Below are 21,326 nucleotides of genomic sequence, written 5' to 3' on the forward strand. Positions count from 1 at the left end.
TAGTTTGTTTCATTAACCTTGAATGCCTGCTAGCAATCTTTGTTTTATATTAGAAATTGATAGTCAGTAATATAATATGTTTGATATACTGAGAACTTTAGTTCTTGGATCAGGACCATGAAGATGGCTCTTATTGGCAAAAACAAGTTTCTGTAATGGTTCCATTGCTGAACGTGATTCAACATACTCATGTGGAATGGCAACTCATTAACAAGATGAATATGTCAAGGCTTCTCAATTCTCTCACGCAAAATTCGAATCTGTTTGGAAGATTTTCACTAAAATTACAATCTGCACAATGTGGAGGAGGCACTCAATCTTGAACTGAGTTTAACAATATGGAATTTGTGATATTATTTCTAATGGGACTAAACGAAGCATTTTCTTTTATTTTAAACTTAGCTAAATTACTGATAAAGAACGTGTCTTTACCAAATTTAGATTGACGAAGAGTTTCTGAGATGAAAGTACGAGGTCTTCAGGGTCGAACTATATTTTCAGTTGCAAATGACTTCTCAACGTTCACGAAGAGTTTCTGAGATGAAAGTACGAGGTCTTGAATGGTGAAAGAAAAAATTGAGTATGGATGTGTATTTATAGGTTTTGAATCCTTGAATAAATACTTAAAATATAATTAAGATAAGTATAAAATATAATTAGTTATTGAGTACATGTAATAGAATATTATAACCAATATCTCATATATATATATATATATGGGTTTGCTAAATTGTGTATGCTTTTTTTTGTCAGTTGATATATTTTAGTAATGTGTACCGAGTTTTAGTAGACAAAAATACCCTCATATATTATGGATTTTAAGTTTTAAGATCAAGGGTATTTGAATAATTTTTATTCTCAAAACAAAACAAGAAACTCTCAAACTCTTACTCACCTCCTTCATTTATCTCAATCCTTTCTCTTTCATCTCTCTCACTCCAACCTTTTCTCTATCATTCTTATTGTAGCCCCCAACTGAAAAAATCAGAAACACTCGTCCAATCCTAATCCACCTTACTCACTTATCTAATTCAATTCTCTGTCATCTCCATACTTTCTCTCACAATCATAACAACCTGCGACACCGCAATTTGTTGTTCTTGCTCTGTTCGTTCATTTGTTTTTCACTTTAATAATAAAATAGTCAAATGAACGAACAGAGAAAACCAACAAACAACAAATTGTAGTGTCACGGGTTGCTTTTAATTAACTTATAACTCTTTTCGGATTCGAATCTAAGAAAAAGATTAAAACAACTAAGATAAAAAAGAAGAATTCGAAAAACGATGAAAGATTTTGTTCCAATTTAATTGAATCTAGTACAAAAAGAATACATAGATCTGAAACTATATTTCGTTTATCCATGAATCTAAGAAATAGTGAGAATTCTTGATTTCTCTCAATATCTCTCTCAATTTGAAAATTCAATATTTGAATTTATGTCCTTTCATCGAATCCTCCTAATTGCATTCATTTATCAGAAAGATTTCACTTCAATTGAGATGAGAGAGAAATGGTTGAGATGAACAAATGACATAAGTAAAAATTTGAGGGTTTCTTGTTTTTTAGTTTTGAGAAATTATTCAAATACTCATGTACCTTAAAACTCAGAATCCATAATATATGAGAGTATTTTTTTCTACTAAAATCCGGTACTATATATATATCAAAGTTTTGTTGTTTAGTTTTATAAATCTGTTTTCCAAATATCAATAACACACTAACAAAAATTATTTTAATATAAGTAGGTCCAAATGAATTGATTCGATCTCTTTAACCAAAGTATTAAATTTAGCTTTTGCGACTAAGAAACACGTGATTGAAAAAATGTCATGAAAAATAATTAACCAAATGTATTATGATAAAAATAATAGATAAGTTTATCAAAAGAAAAGGATCAACAAAACAACTACTTGTAAAAGAATAAATTTTAGGATCAAAAGGTATATTTCATCGGTCTCTTTGCAAAACCGAAAGAAGAATTAAAATAAAATTACAATCTTATTACTACTCTGGGTGGGATACTGTTTAAAAATTATTAATGAAAATAAAAATATCAATTTATACTTTTTTTTCTCAGAAAATCTAAAATTCGAGTTATAAAGTCTATCCCATAAATGTCATCGAGTTATTGATACATTTATTAAATTTAAATAACTAAAATATTTTTCCTCATTAAGAAAAAAAAACGTTAAAGTAAAATAATTAGTATAAAAATTTAAATGATTATCAAATTATCACACAAATTTAGTTCCTGTCGATCAACATAAAGTGCGTCTTCAGTTGTAAATCAAACTAAAATTTTATAAATATAAATTATATTTTAAAACCAGAACAAGTATACCACCACCCATTATGCATCATGCCAGGTTACCATATGAAATACCAAATGAGTCGCATCGAACTAATATAAAAATAAGAACAAAATATAAGCCGACATTCAAAACCCAAACTTGCAATATATAGTCCTAAATCTCACTGTATCTAAAAAAACTATAAACGTTCTCATAAAAACACATTACAACATACCGCATAGAAAAAGAAAAAGTCTAAACCCTAACACCATCGATCAAGAAACCAGTTCTGAGATCAAAATTTGAGAGATGAGGGAGAAAACCTCAAACGGAATCCGCAAAACAATATCCCGACACGAAAAATAGCAGCGTCTACAACAAGACACCATTTAACACAGGCATAAAAACAGATTTCCTGATAGACCATCCTGCGCAATTTACTTCTTCTTCTGTGCAGCCTTGGTAACCTTAGCTCCAGTAGGGTCCTTCTTCTCCACGCTCTTGATGACACCAACAGCCACAGTCTGACGCATGTCTCTCACAGCAAAACGACCAAGTGGAGGATATTCAGAGAAGGTTTCAACCACCATGGGCTTTGTGGGAATCATCTTCACAAAACCAGCATCTCCGTTCTTCAGGAATTTAGGCTCCTTCTCCAGCTCTTTACCAGACCGCCTGTCAATCTTGGTCACGAGTTCGGCAAACTTCACGGCAATGTGGGAGGTGTGGCAATCCAGAACAGGTGCGTAGCCATTTCCAATCTGCCCAGGATGATTCATGATGATAACTTGGGACGTGAAATTTGCAGCCTCCTTCGCAGGGTCATCCTTGGAGTTTGAGGCAACGAAACCACGTTTCAGATCCTTCACAGCAACATTCTTCACATTGAATCCCACATTGTCACCGGGAAGAGCCTCAGTGAGTGTTTCGTGGTGCATCTCCACGGACTTAACTTCAGTTGTCAGTCCAGTGGGTGCAAAGGTAACAACCATTCCAGGTTTCAAGACACCAGTTTCAACACGTCCGACAGGCACGGTTCCAATTCCTCCAATCTTGTACACATCCTGAAGGGGCAACCTAAGAGGCTTGTCTGATGGCCTCTTTGGCTCATTGATCTGATCAAGAGCCTCCAGAAGAGTTGGACCCTTGTACCAGTCAAGGTTGGTAGACCTCTCAATCATGTTATCTCCCTCAAAACCAGAGATGGGAACAAAAGGGATCTTGTCAGGGTTGTAACCGACCTTCTTCAAATACGAAGAAACTTCCTTCACAATTTCATCATACCTTGCCTTGGAGTACTTAGGTGTAGTGGCATCCATCTATTCATAGATACCAAATATGAAAGCGTTAATAAATTAATTTTAACACAATTAAGTAACTAAATTAACTTTTAATCGCAGCGAGATAAAGGTACCAAGTTATATACCTTGTTACAGCAGCAAATCATCTGCTTAACACCAAGAGTGAAAGCAAGAAGAGCATGTTCACGAGTCTGTCCATCCTTCGAGATACCAGCTTCGAAACCACCAGTTGTGGAATCAATGATAAGAACAGCACAATCAGCTTGAGATGTCCCAGTAATCATATTCTTAATGAAATCCCTGTGACCGGGGGCATCAATGACTGTGCAGTAGTACTTGGTGGTCTCAAATTTCCAGAGAGCAATGTCAATGGTGATTCCTCTTTCACGCTCAGCCTTGAGCTTGTCAAGAACCCAGGCATACTTGAATGACCTCTTGTTCATCTCAGCAGCCTCTTTCTCGAATCTCTCAATAACACGCTTGTCAATACCTCCAAGCTTGTAAATGAGGTGACCAGTGGTAGTGGACTTTCCAGAGTCCACATGGCCAATCACCACAATGTTAATATGAACCTTCTCTTTACCCATTCGTCCTCTAAATTGAAACAATTAAGATCTGCCCATTCAAATCAACAATCAATCATCCAAGAACAGAACAAAATCTGCAAAAAGTACTTCCCCGGAATCCTTAACCCTAATTCTCAAAGAGAAAATAAAATGAGATGATCCATACAGCAACGACATCACGGGGTTGACAAAAAAAACACAGTTTTCGAATCGGTAAGATATGTCTAAGAAAAAGGAACCCCACGGATTGAAGATTGAGTAAAAACTAGATATAGACTTCACCACAATACGAAGTACATAATGGCTTTAAACTAAAATAACATTACGATATGAAAATGGATATCCACACCACCACGTGAGACCCCAAGCTCTAGGTAAAAACATTGATTGAAACCAACATCTATATATTGGAATGACCAAGAAAATAAATAATTCGAATTGACACGATAATCGCACTGTTTGAATTGGTAATTTCGATTTAGCAGGCAGATAAAGCAGAACCAAAATCAAATCAAATAACAGTAATTATTTCAGTAAATGGAGAGGAATTAACTAATACAAAGGCTAACACATGAAGGAAGCAACGAAAAGAAAGTGAGTAACAAGAAATAACCTTGAAGAAAGAAGCTGCTCTTAAACCCTAGCCGCGAGAAGAGAGTGTAGCAAAGAAGAACGTTGTGTTAAGAGGGACTGAGAATTTATACACTGCAAGTTGTTCATTTTTGTTGACGTTACTACCCTTAACTTTATTTCTAGTTGTATCCCTGCTCTTTTGACGTGGCGTCAACGGAAAATCCAACCTCACGCCAAACCAGATCCTCTGCGGCCGATTGTTTTGTCTAAACCATTGCATAGCCGAATCTCAACCGTCAACAAGTTAATTTAGAAATAGAGAGTGTAAGATCATGTCACTTCTTACGCCAATTCCTAGTTGCCTTATTTTCTCTGGCGGCACAAGATACAAAGAAGAATTAGGGTTGTTAGTAATTATACAAAACCTTACGTATTTAAATGAGTGATCTTTTTTTATTTTAGATGCTTTGAAAATTTATTTATAAAGTATTTTAGTCATAAAAAAAATTAAAAAGAAAGAGAAAAATTAAAGAATAAAATAATAAATGTAAACTGTGTATAAAAGTTTATTGGTGGCAAAATAATAATACCTATTTTAATATTTGTAACATCCCAAAAATATAGCTGCAAACTATATTCAAGAGTACTTATATTTACAATAAAAATAGAACAGTTACAGAAAATAAAGTTTAAGTTACAGTTATCCTAAAATAACCATAAATTAAAAACTTTACAGAAACCTACACTGATACAACTCAAAAGGGCAGATCGATCGATCATACAAGAAGTGTATTAACCGAACGGTCCTATACTAAATACCAAAACAAAGTCAAGTCCGAACAGTCTTACTTTTAGTGGAGACCATCCTCTTCTGTCAGCGCCTGCTCCAGAGAAGCTTTTGCACCTTCTGCTCACACCCACAGGGTGATCATCGCAAAGACAAGGACGACCGAACAAACAACATGACAAGACGAGGAAAATAAGGGTAAGCTAGTGTAATTTAATTAACTATGTAAACAGATAACTCACATAAATATGAAATAAATCAATAAGTTCATCATGCAACAACCAATCATACATTTCCAACCATAACCATACAACAATGCATGCAATGATTGTTCACTTTACTTTGAGTGTCCGGACTGTATGAATTATGTAGTTACGACGTTCTTGCACTCGTGGAAAGGTAATCTGGAAAACCATCAGAATTACCATAGCTGGAAATCCAAGCCGCCACACGAGGTTAGCCCTTCATCATTCACTGTACCTGGAAACCCAAGCCTACACATGAGTTTAGTCCGATAGCTGGAACTCCAAGCTATACGCAACCAGGCCTCCTGCTATTCTCACCACATGCGCCATCATTCTCTACTTGAGACTCGGTGACCATTAGAATGTCAGAATGAACGACAGCTTAGTCTAACCATATTCATACTTTACAATTCCATAACCATTTCTGAGATATTCCTCCTTGGAACACTCGTTCATATCCATATAATACAAATCACATCATACTTCTTCATATTCATATTATTTCATTCATATCACATTTTAAATATCATACCTCATTAACAACATATTTTCTCATCCATCACATCTTTAAATAAATATCACACATAACAATAAAACAATAATCCCACCTTTGAACAAGACCTAACGTGAAAGATCAACATAACCTATGAATAAGACCGAACAGGAGAGCATTCCCAATATGAGAACATGATCGAGCGGTCATTTAAAGAATAAGACTCAAGCAGGAGTCGAACACTTGAACTATATCATGTACTTATGATTTAGAACGAACAATATTGGCTTAGACCGAACACTACTAACTTAATACGAGTACAGTATTGAGCACTGGTATGAGAACGAGCGCTCATAAGAGACCACACAACTCAATAATATCGATCGCTAACACTATCATAAATATTAGTACAAAACTGAGCATTATATCGAACGAGCGCTGGTTCAAGACCAAGCACTTACCAAGAACGAGCGCTAGTACAAGACTGAGCACTACCAAGACAGTACATGACCGAGTGATATCACTAGCATAACGGCTAGTACAAGACCGAGCATTATCACTAACCTAACGGCTAGTACAAGACTGAGCGCTATCACTAGCCTACCGGCTAGTACAAGACCGAGCGTTCTCACTAGCCTAACGGCTAGTACAAGACCGAGCGTTATCACTAGCCTAACGGCTAGTACAAGACCGAGTGCTTAGTGCATCACCGAGCACTACTAAGACTGAGTGTTGGCATCTGACCAAACACTACCGAGACTAAGCGGTCAATAACAGTTACAGCCTATGACAGACCGAACGCTATATTAAATAAGGAAAATCAACACTAGACCAAGCAGTCATAACTGAGAATACACGATGCAGAACTCAGTTAAGACCTAGCACCAGAGAAAAACCGAACGGTCAATTAAAGACCTTCAACAAACTACCTATAATCAACACCCAACCCTTACCAATTTCACTCAGCCACTGAACCATAATCATACATAAACCCCAAACCTCATGAACATATCATATAACAGTCCACACCCAAAATTACCGAACATCAAACAATTCAATTTCACATACATGCAACATCATCAAACAACCGTTCATACATCGAAACTAAGTAACTAAATTATCTACCTTCCCTTACCTCTTAACCGGACCGAACAACTCTACCACTTCAGAAATTTGCTCCTAACACCAGAATTCTCAAGAACCTACAGTTCACTAAGAGAAAAATGATTAGAAATAAGAAGAAGCTGATGAACACATGCAACCAGGAGCTTGGCTTGCATGTGCTCGAAAATAAATTTCTAAGAAGAGGATGAACTTACCAACTCTAAGCTTGATTTTGATCGGTGGAAAACAATGATCTTGACTCCTAGTTTGCTTAAAGAGTGACTGGTTGAAGAAAAAAATGAAAGGGGATGAATAATTTCTAGAGAGAAGGAGGAGAAAAGGTAGAGGTTTGAGTTTTAGAGAGATGCAGATTCTGAGAAAATGGGATGAACTATGCTTTGAGAAAATTCTATAAAATGCTCAAACTCTTTTAGTAAAGACATTTGTCCCTCTCTTCCAAGTGTCATTTTCAGGGTTTTACAATATTAGTCCTAAAATGATAATAATACCAAATCAATTCATTTCAATGTTAAGACTGGATTGAAAAATGAATAACAACTTTTAAATCGTCAAAACTAAAAAGTATTACATCAAAATTAACATTCGTTTCTTACGTTGGATGAATAATTTCCATTTTACTAATGCGACATCTTAATAGAAAGTAAGATGTGTTGTCTTATATTTGAGATGGCATAACATGGTAGAAACTAATTTGAAAACAACAAACCAATTCACAACTTCTTTCATTAATTCTCTCTCTTTTCTTTTAAGAATTGTTGTAAGTAATGTTTTTTTCTTCGTACTCGTAGTTAAAGTTTTATATTAAAAAACATTTTTTTAGAACCATTTTGGTATTTTTTTTAGGTTGATGTTTTGTTGTTACATCTGTAATAATATATAATTGCATTTTAAAAGAAAATCATTATGAACAACTAATCCATTAATCAATGCAAGTCTCCAACATGAAAGTAAATGTAAAATAAAGAATAAAAAACATGAGTGGATAAAAAAAATAAAACATGTATTTGGGAATGAAGAATGAAAAGTTATGAAGTTGTTGGGACCTAGTACATTTGAAGCAATATTTGAATCAGTTTTTTTTTAATAGATTTGTATTTTATGTGTGAAAAACATTGTTGTGGAATAAGTTTTTGAATTTGTGTTCGATTTAAGACACAATATAAAAACTGATAAAATTTAAACTCCCACAAGAGAAAAAAATATAATTTTGACAATCCCTTTGCACGACTAGGATTGTTACAATATAGTTACGTCTATATTAAAAAAATGGCTTAATAATTTAATATTATTCTAAAATTTAGGTAACATATTATGTTATAGATAGTTTCCAATTTGTAACTTTTTTAAATTGTTATATTCAACTAACAAATTTATCTTTCTTTATAGAAAATTAAGATAGATATAACCAATCAAGTTGCACAGTAAACATAACATTTTCTGCATAGTAAACATAACATTTTCTGTGAAGATGTATATGTGAATATCTATCAATTAAGTTTAAGAGAAGTATATTTTAAAATGTTATTCTATATGATTTTATTATTAATGGTATTAAGTTATAAATAGATTTTTTTTAAATTAATTTATTTTATAAACTTTATTGTAGTAGATATTTGTTCGTTTCTCTTTTTTTTCTCTCTATAAATTTAATCATCCTTCGTCTTTTTGAAGATACAAACTCACAGGAGTGATTCTCGCAAAGAATACTACCAAATTTACTAATCAATTTTATCTTTTTGAGTAAATTCAACTTCAATATTTTTTTCTTTCTATTTGATTATACATTTTGTACCCTGTTAAAAGATTGATCATTGTTTCCTAACCATACATTATCTAACCAAATCCAATTCTCTCGTGATATTTTTCTCAAAAAATCTTACTTGTGCGGGCTTTTCTTCCTAACTAATGAAGAGATATTCTTCTTTTGATTGCATGTAACTTTGCTACGGTAGATATCAAAATAAAGTAGTTTTAGTATCGAGGTTTTGGGTGTGGACTTTTGTATCTATACAAATTTTGGAATGGAGTGTATTTAATGTAATTAAATTCCTAGGTGATATGTAGAGATGATGATGGGTCGCAAAACAACGTCACATGTGGTGGTGAGCTCGATGATGGTTGCTCATTGGTTTCTTGTTTAACCATTAATGGTGGTTTGAGAGAAATGAACCTAATATATCCTAGACTAAGACATTGTTGGAGAAGAGAAGTAGCATATGGTTGGTTGATGCAACAACGCAAAAAGGAAACCTAATTTTGTTTGTGTTAGGTCAAGAGGATAAATATATTATAAATTAATACATTTTATTTTTAACGGATAGCATATACTCGAGTATATACAGATAGTATATTATCTGACTTTGATATGTTCAATATAGCAGTGCATAGAGTTATTCTTTGAAGTCGTATGAAGGTGCTCAACTTTTTTATATACATAATTAAATTTTTTTGCCAAGGGTAATTTTCAACTTCTTCCTTTGACTCTCACGAGTTTACGTAAACTTTCAAATTTGATAATCTTGATAGAGGTAATATATTATCCGACTTTGATTTTCAATATAGCTGTGCATAGAGTTGTACGACTTCTTCCTTTGAAATACTGTGAAGGTGCTCAACTTTTTTATATACATAATTAATTTTTTTTTGCCTAGGTAATTTTCAAAAGCATTTTGTCCATAAATGTAAAAAATTCTTATTAATGAGAGTGTATGTGACCATCTCATTGTCTTTTACACTCTCCAAGGGCAAAAAAGTATACATTGAAGTTGTTGTATTCAGGCACGGCTTCAGTGCAACTCCATCTTTTACAAAAATCGTTTCCTACATGAACGACTTCAGTGAGTTTTTTTTTTCACAAGTCACTTCCTATATGCACAACTTTGGTGTAAATTATTTCGCATAAATCGCCTAAACGTTTGGCGACTTTAGTTATAGATTATCTTGAAATATATCATCCATGACTACCACGACTTTGTTTTTTTGTTGAAGTTGTCCACCCGTACCACAACTTCTGCTTAATTACGAGATTAATTAAATTTATTTCTGTTTGAAAATACTTCAATAATATTTCAGAAAGTAGTGTCTTTCACGACCTTTTTACAACATATTCGTGCAAACAAAACACAATTTAGTCATCTTTGTAATTTTTTTAAACATTTTTTTTTGTAAAACATAAATATTTTATTTTACATTAAGTATGTTTTAATATCTATAAACGTGATATCATATAACCAAAAATTTTATTAACTCTTTTAATAATCGTAACCGAATAATTTAAAGTGAGTATTGAATTTTAAAATAATGTAAGTTAACGATAAAGAAAGCGCTGAAAAAAAATTGTACTGATTAAATTTATATTTATGCATGGTTAAAGTAAATATTCCAATTAAATATTCCAAAATTTTATCTGGAATCGTATTGCTTATTCATCGCCTTTTAATTCCTTAAGCAAACACGATGACACTGTCCGTCACCCTCTCCTATTTTATTATTTGGAATTTTCGGTGCAACTTTACGACTTTATATTTATTGAAGTTAGAAATAAATAAAAAAATTCTTATTTTTTATATACCTTACAATAAATAAAATAAAATATTAAATTTTTCATTCTAGTTAAAAAACATGAAATTGTTGAATTTTGACTTTAAACCAGGAAGTAAGCAACAACATAAAAAGAATTAAATTTTTTTTCTTTCCTGATTTTTTTTTTTTACAAAATCATTCATACATTATTTATCTTTAAAAAAATATATTATTTATTAGTATAATAAAAAATTAGACACGTTTCCGTTAGTCATAGACGGCAAGAAGTAGTGGGTTAGATAGGGTGTAATTCTTAAGTTCCACACGGATTGAAAAAAGTTGTTATAATAAGTCATTAGTTACAAATAATGTGATTAAACGAAATTAACCTCCATCATTTCATCTATTGAAATAATGGTAAAACATGTACATTTAGATGTTATAAAAAGGATCAATTAAGTTCTAAAATTCGTCTTTCACTACTACGTATTTAACTTTTATTTCTTAATTTCTTTGAATTTTTTGCAATTTGTTTTATCAGGGTTTTATGAAAATTCTATATAACACACTAAATACTTGTTAGTATTCATTTACAAAGATTTATTAGATATTTACTGATGATGAAAAAAAATATTAGTATAAGTTTTAAGAGAATTATTGTTAAATTCGATCAATTTATACACAATTATTTATAATTGGACGAGAGTGTGAAACTGCTGTATATAGTTTTCTTATTTTTTCCCTTTTTTTTAAGAGGGAGATTTATATTTTACCGGGTGAAAGAGATTTAATGTTTGTAATAAATACACGTACCAGGTGATTTATAGTACGAAGTTTCCTTTAATCTCATTTAACTGACTTTTTCTTGAAAAATATAAATTCATCATAAAAAAAGGTAAAAACTTAACTAACTTTTATATATTTAAAATTCATCACTGTTCAAAATCAACAGAGGACGAGTCAACACACTGTTCTTTACAAAAATAAAAATAAAATCATTCTAGTCCTTTGACTTAGGAACGTTCCCATAAATTAATTGGACACGGTTGAAAATAATTATATAAAAAGTAATTCTAGAAGAATATATATATATATATATATATATATATATATATATATATATATATATATATATATATATATGTATATATATGTTTCCATAAAAATCTCATATGATAAACATTACCAACTTTAATTAACTTCTGAAAATCTTAACAAAATTCGCTCATACCGAAGAAGATGAATGCACCACTAAATGTTTTTCATGTTTTCATTTGCTACACAATAATCCTCACTCAATTAATCCACCAAATTATTGAGTAATTAACAATACACTAGATAGAAAACCTAAAAGGGCACTCTGAATTCTTCACCATGTTTCAGAAGTTTCAAAAGGTTATTAATTATTGCAAAGGAAAAGCAAACAGCCTTCCCAATTCTCTGCATGTTTTGCTTAAGTTTCAAACCCTAAATATTTAGGCCATGTATATAAAAATGTATATAGATAGCAATCAATGATAGATTAAATGAAAACCAGTGTTTTGTCCCCATAAAACAACAAAAAACAAGTCTATTTCAATGCACAGCATTGAGTGTAAGCAAAAAAGCGAAAAGGACAGAAGAGTGTTTATACTGCTTTGCTGAACATGCCGGCTCCACAAACATCAACAGTGCCCAACTGCACATAGATTAAGTGTATCTTATACGGTACCTTGCTAGTAGCCAAGCACAAGCTTAACTCAGACATGTGGACACAGCTAAAGCAGCCTCCATTAAAGTAATAACAAAATTCTCGAATCAGAGATCCATGCATATGATGTACAGTTTCATCTAGAAGCACTCTGAATAATAATCAATATTATAAAACCTCCTTTTTAGTACTTTGAGCCTGCTCTTCTAGATGGTTATTCAATAATCTGTTAAATTTCTAGTACCTTTTATTCTTATTTTTTTATTTCTTTTCATCTAGATGATATCGACTTTATGTCTGTATCATTACTTTTAAATTCTCTCTCTCCTCTCTAAATCTATTCCATATATAATAGAGAAGATTGAACAGATCAAGACACTCATAAGCAGCAAACAAAACCCTTAGAAAAAATATTCTTCACTCTCTGTGTTCATATATTCCCTTTTGTTTCTTTCCTACAGAAAATACGTACCGATGGCGGTTAAAGAGTTTCACTCGGATCAAGAAGCAGGAAATGAAGAAAGCACCCTACTGCAGGTAGATCCATACGAAGAGGAAGAAGAAACCCTCTCTCTTTGTGACCTTCCTATTTACAGTGCCTCCAGTTCAGATAAATGGCGTGGTGATTTCTCGAAAGAAGATGAAAAAAGCTTTGGTGATGACGGCGATGATGAAGATAACCTGTTCGAGTTCTTCAGTGAAGAATTCAACTCTTCAAGTAACATTGCAGCTGCAGAGAACATAATCTTCTGCGGAAAACTAATTCCCTTCAAGGATATTCCTCCGCGTGTTGATGAATGCAATAGCACTGCACGCATGAGCGTGCAAAAGGGTATTGCAAAACGCGGTTCAAAGGGTTCAAAGAGTTTTTCGTGTGACTACACGTCGACGGGGAAGGTTTCTCTGGTGAGGTGCACCACCAAGTCTCGGTGGTTTTTGTTTATGTTCGGGATGTCCAAGTTGTCTGGCACTACCGAGATGGAACTGAGAGATATCAGAAACAGACAGAGCCGGAGGGGACCGGCGACAATGTTTCCGGCGACTGAAGACGGCGAAGAAGATTCCGTGAAGGGAAAGAAGAGAAGCTGCAAGGGGATGTGGAAGATTTTGAAGTCAATTACTATGGTCTTGGGCTGCCGCAGTAGCAAGCTTGCAAACGACGTCGTAAAGGCTGCTTTGGTGTGAATTTTCAACATCTCACACCTGCCTCTACAACATGCACTTGCCTCTACCGTTATTATATATTTAATGAGATATTTTTTTCTCATTATAGAAATAGAAATGTGTGGTAAAATGACAGTGTTTTGTTAAAGTGCTATTTGTGTAAGAATAGTTGTGCATATGAATTAAACTCAAAGATGCAGTTAATTAGACACTCTATACGTAAGATTTTATTTTATTTTTTACATTCATAATTTCTGAAACAATGGTATATATGATGACTGGTTTATAGTAATAAAACATTATATTCAAATAAAAATAAAAAGAAAAATGATTTTTTTGAAATAAAATGAATATATTTAATTGTGTTAATGGGTAACTGGTGACTGTAGCCATCACGGAAAGAGAAAAGAATGAACTTTCTTTTTCTCGTGCTTTCATGCAGTCACCGAAGACTTTTGTTATTCTTCTTTTTGCTCTCAGAACATTAACTCAAAGGTCAAAACATGCGCGGATCAATCCCTTTTAGTCGTGACACGTCAGATTTTTTTAGAAAAAAAAGTTTTTTTCACAATTTTTTTTACAACTTTTATAATTTACATATAATTCGTAGGTATGCTTTAAATATACAAATCAATAAAACAATGACATATTATAAAAAAATTATTAAAAAATTATTAATATATGATAATCTTATATAAAAAGTTAAAAACGAATTATGTACGTTAAGAGATTGATAGATTATATAAAAATATTTATATATCAATTAAAAAGTATTAGAAAAGTTGTTAAAAAAAATATTATGAAAAAATTATTAAAAAAAAGTTATTAACGTCTACCTAAAAAGTTAAAAACGGATTATGTACTTGGTAAAAAAGAAATGAAGAGATTGGTAGATTATATGGAAAATATTTTTATATCAATTAAAAAATATTATTTATTATTTTTTACGTTATACAAATTACTAGTTTCTTAAAGATAAAACTAAAACATTTATGGTAGAGTTTTTAAAGAATGCTTCCTTTATAAAGAAAGGCAACCAATCTTAATGATCAACATAGGTAACTTTGATGTACTTTATTTACATCTAACTGACCAAAATTTTAATTTGCTTCTTTTTCATTGGAATCATCGCCGGTTTTTATTTAAACAAACAACGGCTGGGTTATTAAGGAATTTTTAAATAAATTTATCCAGAAACATCTATACTATTTTTATACCATAATTCTCAATTTTGCTTTTAAATATCTTATTAGTGATTTTTTTTAAATTTAATCATTTTTTTTATTTGCACTTATGTTGTTTATATGATATTAACTTTTTTATGTGCATGAAATATGTATGGATATTTATGCAATTTGATTTAAAATATTAAACACAATTGATTCCCTATAAACTACAATTTTCTATAAACAGTTTATTAACAAATTGTTACTCAATAAAAAATGGATTTAATTTTTTTTAAATAAAATAATAGTAACGATATATTAGAACAAATTGTGAAATATGAATAAATGAAAAAAAAAGGACAAATATAAAAAAAAATATAAAACATAAAGGAAGAGGAGACATACTTATTTTATATACTTCTTCATATTTAATCTTCTATTTTTTATATTGTTTTTACCGCTGCTGAATGAGTTAAATTATTCCTATTGAACTCTTTTATGTTTTTTTACCTTTCATATGTTTTAACATGTTACATACACAATATATATATATATATATATATATTAATTAGTGTGTCAAAATGTGTTGTAACTTGCGAGCTAATTCAGTCTACAACAGGTTTAAGCTAAGTTGGGTTTAAAAAAAATAGTTTTCATCCCGACTCACCCGGATTGAATCCGTGGTAAGTCGGATTGAATCCGTGGTGAGCTGGATTGACTCAACGACTCACTTAATTTAATTTAATTTAATTATTTATTATTTTGTGTTTCAATATTATTAGTTAACATTTTTTTTCTTATATGTAAATGGAGATAAAAAAATATGTTTCAAGAGAGAAAAATATTATAGATTTATCTATACAAGACTCTAATATTATAAATGGACAAGTGATACAAAAATTATCAATATTAAAAACTTATTTGTTCGTCTTTAGTGCTTGTTTTTGAATTACCATTATATTGTATGACACACACACACACACATATATATATATTATTTTGAATTGTCTTTGGAGTTTAACATTATTTTAGAGTTAAATTTAATTAGAATTGAATTAAAAAATATATAATTTTTTTATTTAAAAAAACTTATAATTAAGTAAGCCAATGAGCCAACCCGTTTAACCCACTAATCTGTGGGTCGAGCCAGATTCAAATATTTTCAGCTCATTAGTAGGTGAGCCGGGTTGAGTTGGCTTATTGACTGGCCAGGATGGAGCCGGGTTACCCATTTTGACAGTTCTAAATGTGATAATTGAAGCATATATTTCTTAAAAATTGTTATTTTTTCACGAAAGATGAGATATAAACCTAATACATCTGATCATTGTTAATTAATCTAAAATATTAATTTAAACTTGAATAAAAGACTTCAATAAAAAAAATTCTTTATATTTAATCTCAAAGTAAATTAACCTCTCTTCTCTCTGTGCATATAAACTTGTATAGTCTATTATTTATTTTTTCCATTCCTCTTCATCATTCTTTTTATTTTGTCTTCGTGTTTTATATTTTTCGCAATTAGATGTAGATGATGGCCGAATACAAAACACTTTAAAAAAATATTCAAGAGTTAGTAATTGGTTCTCAGCTGTAAAAGGGAAGCTCAAAAATAGTTCTATTTTTTTTTTAATTTTCTTACGATAAATTATATGTCTTATTAAAAATTGATATCCATAAACTTTATTGTGATTTTCGATGAATTCTAAATTGCACGTATTTATTAAACAGTGTCTTTTATGATATATAGTACCGGTTATCAGCATTCATAAATAGTTAAAATAATCTTCTTCTTCCTTTCTTTTTAATTGTCTTTTATAGTTCTCTGGGATACATTTTTTACGTAAAAGAATGCAATACATTTTATTTATAACAACAATAAATATTTGTTAAACTTTTAATTTTATTCCTTTAACTTCTATATCACAACAAAATACGTATACGAATTAATTAAAATTTATTGGTAAAAAGAAAATAATATTATTTAAACTTTGAAAATGATTATTATATAAAAGTAAAAGTGTTTGAAAAGTTAGACAATGAAAAGGAAGAATGAAGATAAGTAGATACATGATAAACATGTGGAATAATTTATTTTGAATACAAGAAGAAGAAGAAGACGTATTGTTGAAATATATGGCTTAAAAATGATGGTTATTATAAAATAAAGAAAGAAAAATGACATTTAGTATATATAATATATTATTAATAATATTTAACTCTCAGTCGAGGATATATGGGAATATACTCTTTATGAAGGGTGGACCAAACCAAATGTAGAAAGAGACACTTATACTTAATCTAGAAATTTGGACATTTTCGTCAAATGAAAAAAAAAATTCAATCTTTTCCATTATTTTAATATATGACCACCAATTTATTTATATCATAGAAGTAATTGTTTATTATTGAAGAAAATAGGAAGATGTAAAATGAATGCGAGTTGAATTTTCTAGATGTTTTTCTTTTAGGAAATGTAATACCAAAATTCTAAGACCACGAAAAAGTGAAAGAAAAAAGACAGCGAGAGTTTGTTATTTGTTGCATGGATTTTAGTCGTTGTTGTTTTTTTGTTTGGGTACGCTGTTATTATGAACGTTAAAATTAGGAATTTCACAATTCGTGTAAAGGCCCCACTTATCCTGACACCCAATCCTTGCTGTAATTGATTCCTTCGTCGTTGAAGTTTTCTCCTTTTCCTCCTTTTTGTCCCTTCTTCCCCTTCACAGGGCATGTAAGTACCTTAATTTGCAGAGACATTTGTGATTCTTATACTAAGGTGTTTAGAACGTGAAGCATTTCGGTTTTGTCCCCTTTATTGTGCTTTTTGTTCCTTCTGATCCTTGTTTTTGTACCTTTTGAATCATGTTATGTTATGGCTTTGATGGTTTTTGAATTCTGCTATATGGGTTCTTCTCATTCTCCATTTTGTATCTTCCAGTTTTATGTTCTGTTAGTTTCTAATGGAACTTATGGCACTTTTGACTTTGATTTGGAACTTCTGATGGCTTATTGAAAGCTGTTTTTGGCTTCATCCTTGTTTGATCATTCCATTGCATTAATGAATCCAAAGAAGCTCATTGCTATATCTTTGGAAAGACAATTTCTTTTATTATTATGTCTGGGTTTCTTGTCCTTTTCATTAATGGGGTTTGAAAGACTTTTCTATAATACATCAGTTAAATTTTGCTTTCAGCATGAAATTCTATCTTTCTTTTACAATTCCTGTTTGAATTCAGCATGCATTACATTGAAACACATGGAACTTACTCACTTCTTCATAACTTTTTTTCATCTATTTCCTTTTTGTTATGATAGATGTTTGGTCATTTTATGTTATTAATTCAAAATCCAGTTCTCTTTGTTTTGCTAGATAAAGGAACTGCACATGGGGAGGAAAGGGTGGTTTTATTCAGTGAAGAAAGTTTTCTTTTCTGATTCCAAAAAGGAACAGGTACGTGAATAACTCCTTTGTTGCCTCTGACATGAATAAAAGAAAGAACATTTCCTTGAAATGGGATAATATTCTCATGCAAAACAATTTTGTTTGCGCATAAAAAACAGAAACATTCTCAGCAACAACATCATCCTAAGCCACCAAAGTTAGGGTGTTTTGGGGCTTATCACCCAGATGATCTAGAAGGAGCACCAATTGCTGTTGTTCCCTCACTTCCACCAAGAAAAGACACCACACCAAGAAGTGTGCCAGAGAATGAACAGAACAACCAAGCCTTTTCTTTGGTTTTGGCTACTGCCGTGGCTGCAGGGGCTGCTGTAGCCGCTGCTGCAGAGGTTTCTCGTCTCTCAACCACGAGTCGCCAAAATGTAAAATTAAATGAAGACATGGCTGCTACCACGATTCAAACAGCCTACCGTGGATATTTGGTATGGACTTTTATCAATCCTATTTATTGGGAACAAACAATGTTACAGAAACGAAATAACCAATGAAATGGAAGGCTCATCTTATTTAAAAAATCATTTATTTTGCTTTGTTATGGGGAGAATTTGTATGTGTGCTGCAACAACATTGAACTGAGACGGACTTTTATAATAATCGCTCGATTCTATGTTATGTGGGTTTCAGGCAAGAAGATCCTTGCGAGGCTTGAGAGGTTTGGCGAGGTTGAGAACATTGGTGCAAGGGCAATCTGTTCAAAGGCAAGCAGCTACTACCTTGCAATGCATGCAAACTCTTTCACGGTTGCAGTCTCAGATTCGTGCAAGGAAGGTTAGAATGTCTGAGGAGAATCAGACTCTTAACCGGCAACTGCTGCAGAAACGTGAAAAGGAATTGGACAAGTTGCAAGCTAACGTAAGTAATGTGTATGTTATGTTGAAATTTATGTTATAGGGAGGACATCAATGAGTTATGCAATACAATTGAGATGTATATTTGTCTCAGAATGTGTCTGGTACAATAATATTACTAGTGAATGTGTGTCTTATTTTCTGATTTATCTTATGACAAATTGTTAAGTGTTTCCCCTTTTTTGGTCATTACCCTTTTCAAAACTCATGAAAATATAATTATTGTTATGCTAATGTTCTAAAGTGGCAAATACTTATTCAGCAAATTGGAGAAAAATGGGACGATAGCTCGAAATCAAAGGAGCAAGTTGAGGCAAAGCTGTTGAACAGGCAAATAGCAGCTATGAGAAGACAAAAGGCCATGGCATATGCATCAACACATCAGGTAAGAAGATATTGCCTTCTAGATTTTAATGGAACAAGAGAAACGAGTTTTTGATCCAGTTACATTTTTTTTATGCATACTATCTAAGCCCATGCACGAAGGAGTCCATTTTATTATACTGCACTAATCAATCTCTTTAACAGCAAACAAGGAGGAACTCTTCAAAATCTGCCACAAATGCTACATTTATGGATCCAAACAATCCCCACTGGGGCTGGAACTGGCTAGAGCGATGGATGGCTACTAGGCCATGGGAAGATCAAAACACTACCTACCACATTGGTCATGCATCTGCCAAGAGTGCTGTAAGAAACACCATGTCAGTTGGTGAAATCACAAAATTATACTCTCTCCGTGACCAGAACAATGATGTCAAAACAACCCCAGAAAACCAAAATCCAAAATCCCCTCAAAAAAGAGCCCGAAGGGTCTCGCTAACCAATGTAACAAGGCCAAAGGGACCAAGTGGTTCATGGGGTGGTGAAGGTGATTCAAAATCCATGTTCTACAAAGTCCATGAAAACAATCGCAGGCATAGCATTGGAGTGTCACCACTGAATGATGACGAGATCCCTTCAAGCTCTTCACCTGCTTTCCCAAGTCACACAACACCATCCACCCAGGTTGCAAAGGCCAAGCCATCATCCAAAGGGAGAAGTGCATCACAAAGAAATACAACACCCGAAAAAGTAGCTTCTGCTCCTTTAAAGAAGAGACTCTCTTTCCCTTCTTCTCCAGCCGGTGCAAGAAGGTATTCTGTTTCAACCAGACCTGGAAATGTGGCTTCCAACAAGAGTGTTGCTAATGGTTCCACCCCTGAAGAGAAAATGAGAGTGAGAAGGTAGAGATGCATCATGCATGCCATTGGTGTACTTAGAATAGAAACATGAACAAAGATTATTCAAATTACAAAAGGTGGCACCAATATCTTTTATAGTAGTCTCTATCAACTTTTTCTTCACAAGCCATGTTGTTGGTGCAATGGAAGGAGATGCAATAAAATTTGACTGATCAAGTATTCATTTGATCCCCACAGTTGTCTTTATAACCAATGCAGACAACTTTTTCTTTTACTTTAACTGACTGTAGTAGTTCCATGTTATATATGTAACAAGATTAATGCTTTTGGGGGCGATATTTATAAATATACATTATGTAAACATGTACTGTACTACATTGTTTATCCCCTTTGTAAAGTACTCATGAATTCAAGACCATATGGTTCAAGATCATGTTGTATCTACTCTTCATTCCATGTTATGTTTTTGAGAATCATATGTTTGGAATTCAAAAATGTATTTTTTATTTTGAATTGATAAAATATATATATATTTTTTAATTATAATAAATTTTTATTAAACTGAAAAAGTAAAGAATGAACCAAATTTTAAATTTTTAATTGAAATTTATGGTGAGAAAAAATGAGGTGATGTGAAGAGTGGACGTGACAATGATGCGGTGGCAGTGGTGGTCAAAGGATACCAACAGCGACCCATTGGATTGGAGATGGCGGTTTTAAGAGTGCTAAACCAACGGTGTGATCTTGATAAAGGTTTTAGGTGACATGAACTTTGTAACTATGATTGTTGGAGAGTTTAAAGGTAATGGTTTTCAGAATATTAATGACATTAATTCTTGCAACAAAATTGCTTTTTCATGGATTCTCCATCACCATGTCATCGAGCATTTTCACTGATTTTATTT

At 32.2% G+C, this 21,326-nt stretch overlaps 3 protein-coding genes across 5 annotated transcripts; 2 read left to right on the plus strand and 1 right to left on the minus strand.

Moving 5' to 3' along the window:
• Positions 1–2,429: 2,429 nt before the first annotated feature.
• On the minus strand, positions 2,430–4,929 carry LOC124843657 (elongation factor 1-alpha-like). Its single transcript, XM_088096308.1, has 3 exons — positions 4,775–4,929; positions 3,721–4,210; positions 2,430–3,613 (listed from the first exon to the last, which is right to left on the minus strand). The coding sequence occupies exons 2-3, from the start codon at positions 4,180–4,182 to the stop codon at positions 2,732–2,734; spliced, it is 1,344 nt and encodes a 447-aa protein (XP_087952434.1). The 5' UTR covers positions 4,183–4,210; positions 4,775–4,929; the 3' UTR covers positions 2,430–2,731.
• Positions 4,930–12,830: 7,901 nt separating this feature from the next.
• On the plus strand, positions 12,831–13,976 carry LOC124843650 (uncharacterized). Its single transcript, XM_047320454.2, has one exon. The coding sequence runs from the start codon at positions 13,071–13,073 to the stop codon at positions 13,779–13,781; it is 711 nt and encodes a 236-aa protein (XP_047176410.2). The 5' UTR covers positions 12,831–13,070; the 3' UTR covers positions 13,782–13,976.
• A 3,569-nt stretch (positions 13,977–17,545) lies between these two features.
• IQD3 (IQ-domain 3) lies at positions 17,546–20,854 on the plus strand. 3 transcript variants are annotated; one of them, XM_088095904.1, is made up of 6 exons: positions 17,546–17,660; positions 18,282–18,380; positions 18,491–18,811; positions 19,014–19,241; positions 19,500–19,622; positions 19,766–20,854. In XM_088095904.1, exons 2-6 carry the CDS (start codon positions 18,315–18,317, stop codon positions 20,465–20,467), a joined length of 1,440 nt encoding a protein of 479 aa, XP_087952030.1. In that variant the 5' UTR covers positions 17,546–17,660; positions 18,282–18,314; the 3' UTR covers positions 20,468–20,854. The 3 variants fall into 3 exon arrangements, with proteins under 3 accessions (XP_087952030.1, XP_047176403.1, XP_047176405.1); XM_047320447.2 differs by having other exon boundaries at positions 17,560–17,660; positions 18,300–18,380; XM_047320449.2 differs by lacking the exon at positions 17,546–17,660 and adding an exon at positions 17,668–17,705 and having other exon boundaries at positions 18,300–18,380.
• The last annotated feature ends 472 nt before the right edge of the window (positions 20,855–21,326 follow it).

The sequence above is a fragment of the Vigna umbellata genome, chromosome 8 (genome assembly GCF_029865625.1).
Source record: "Vigna umbellata cultivar VRB3 chromosome 8, Vumbellata_1.0, whole genome shotgun sequence".
Taxonomy (NCBI): domain Eukaryota; kingdom Viridiplantae; phylum Streptophyta; class Magnoliopsida; order Fabales; family Fabaceae; genus Vigna; species Vigna umbellata.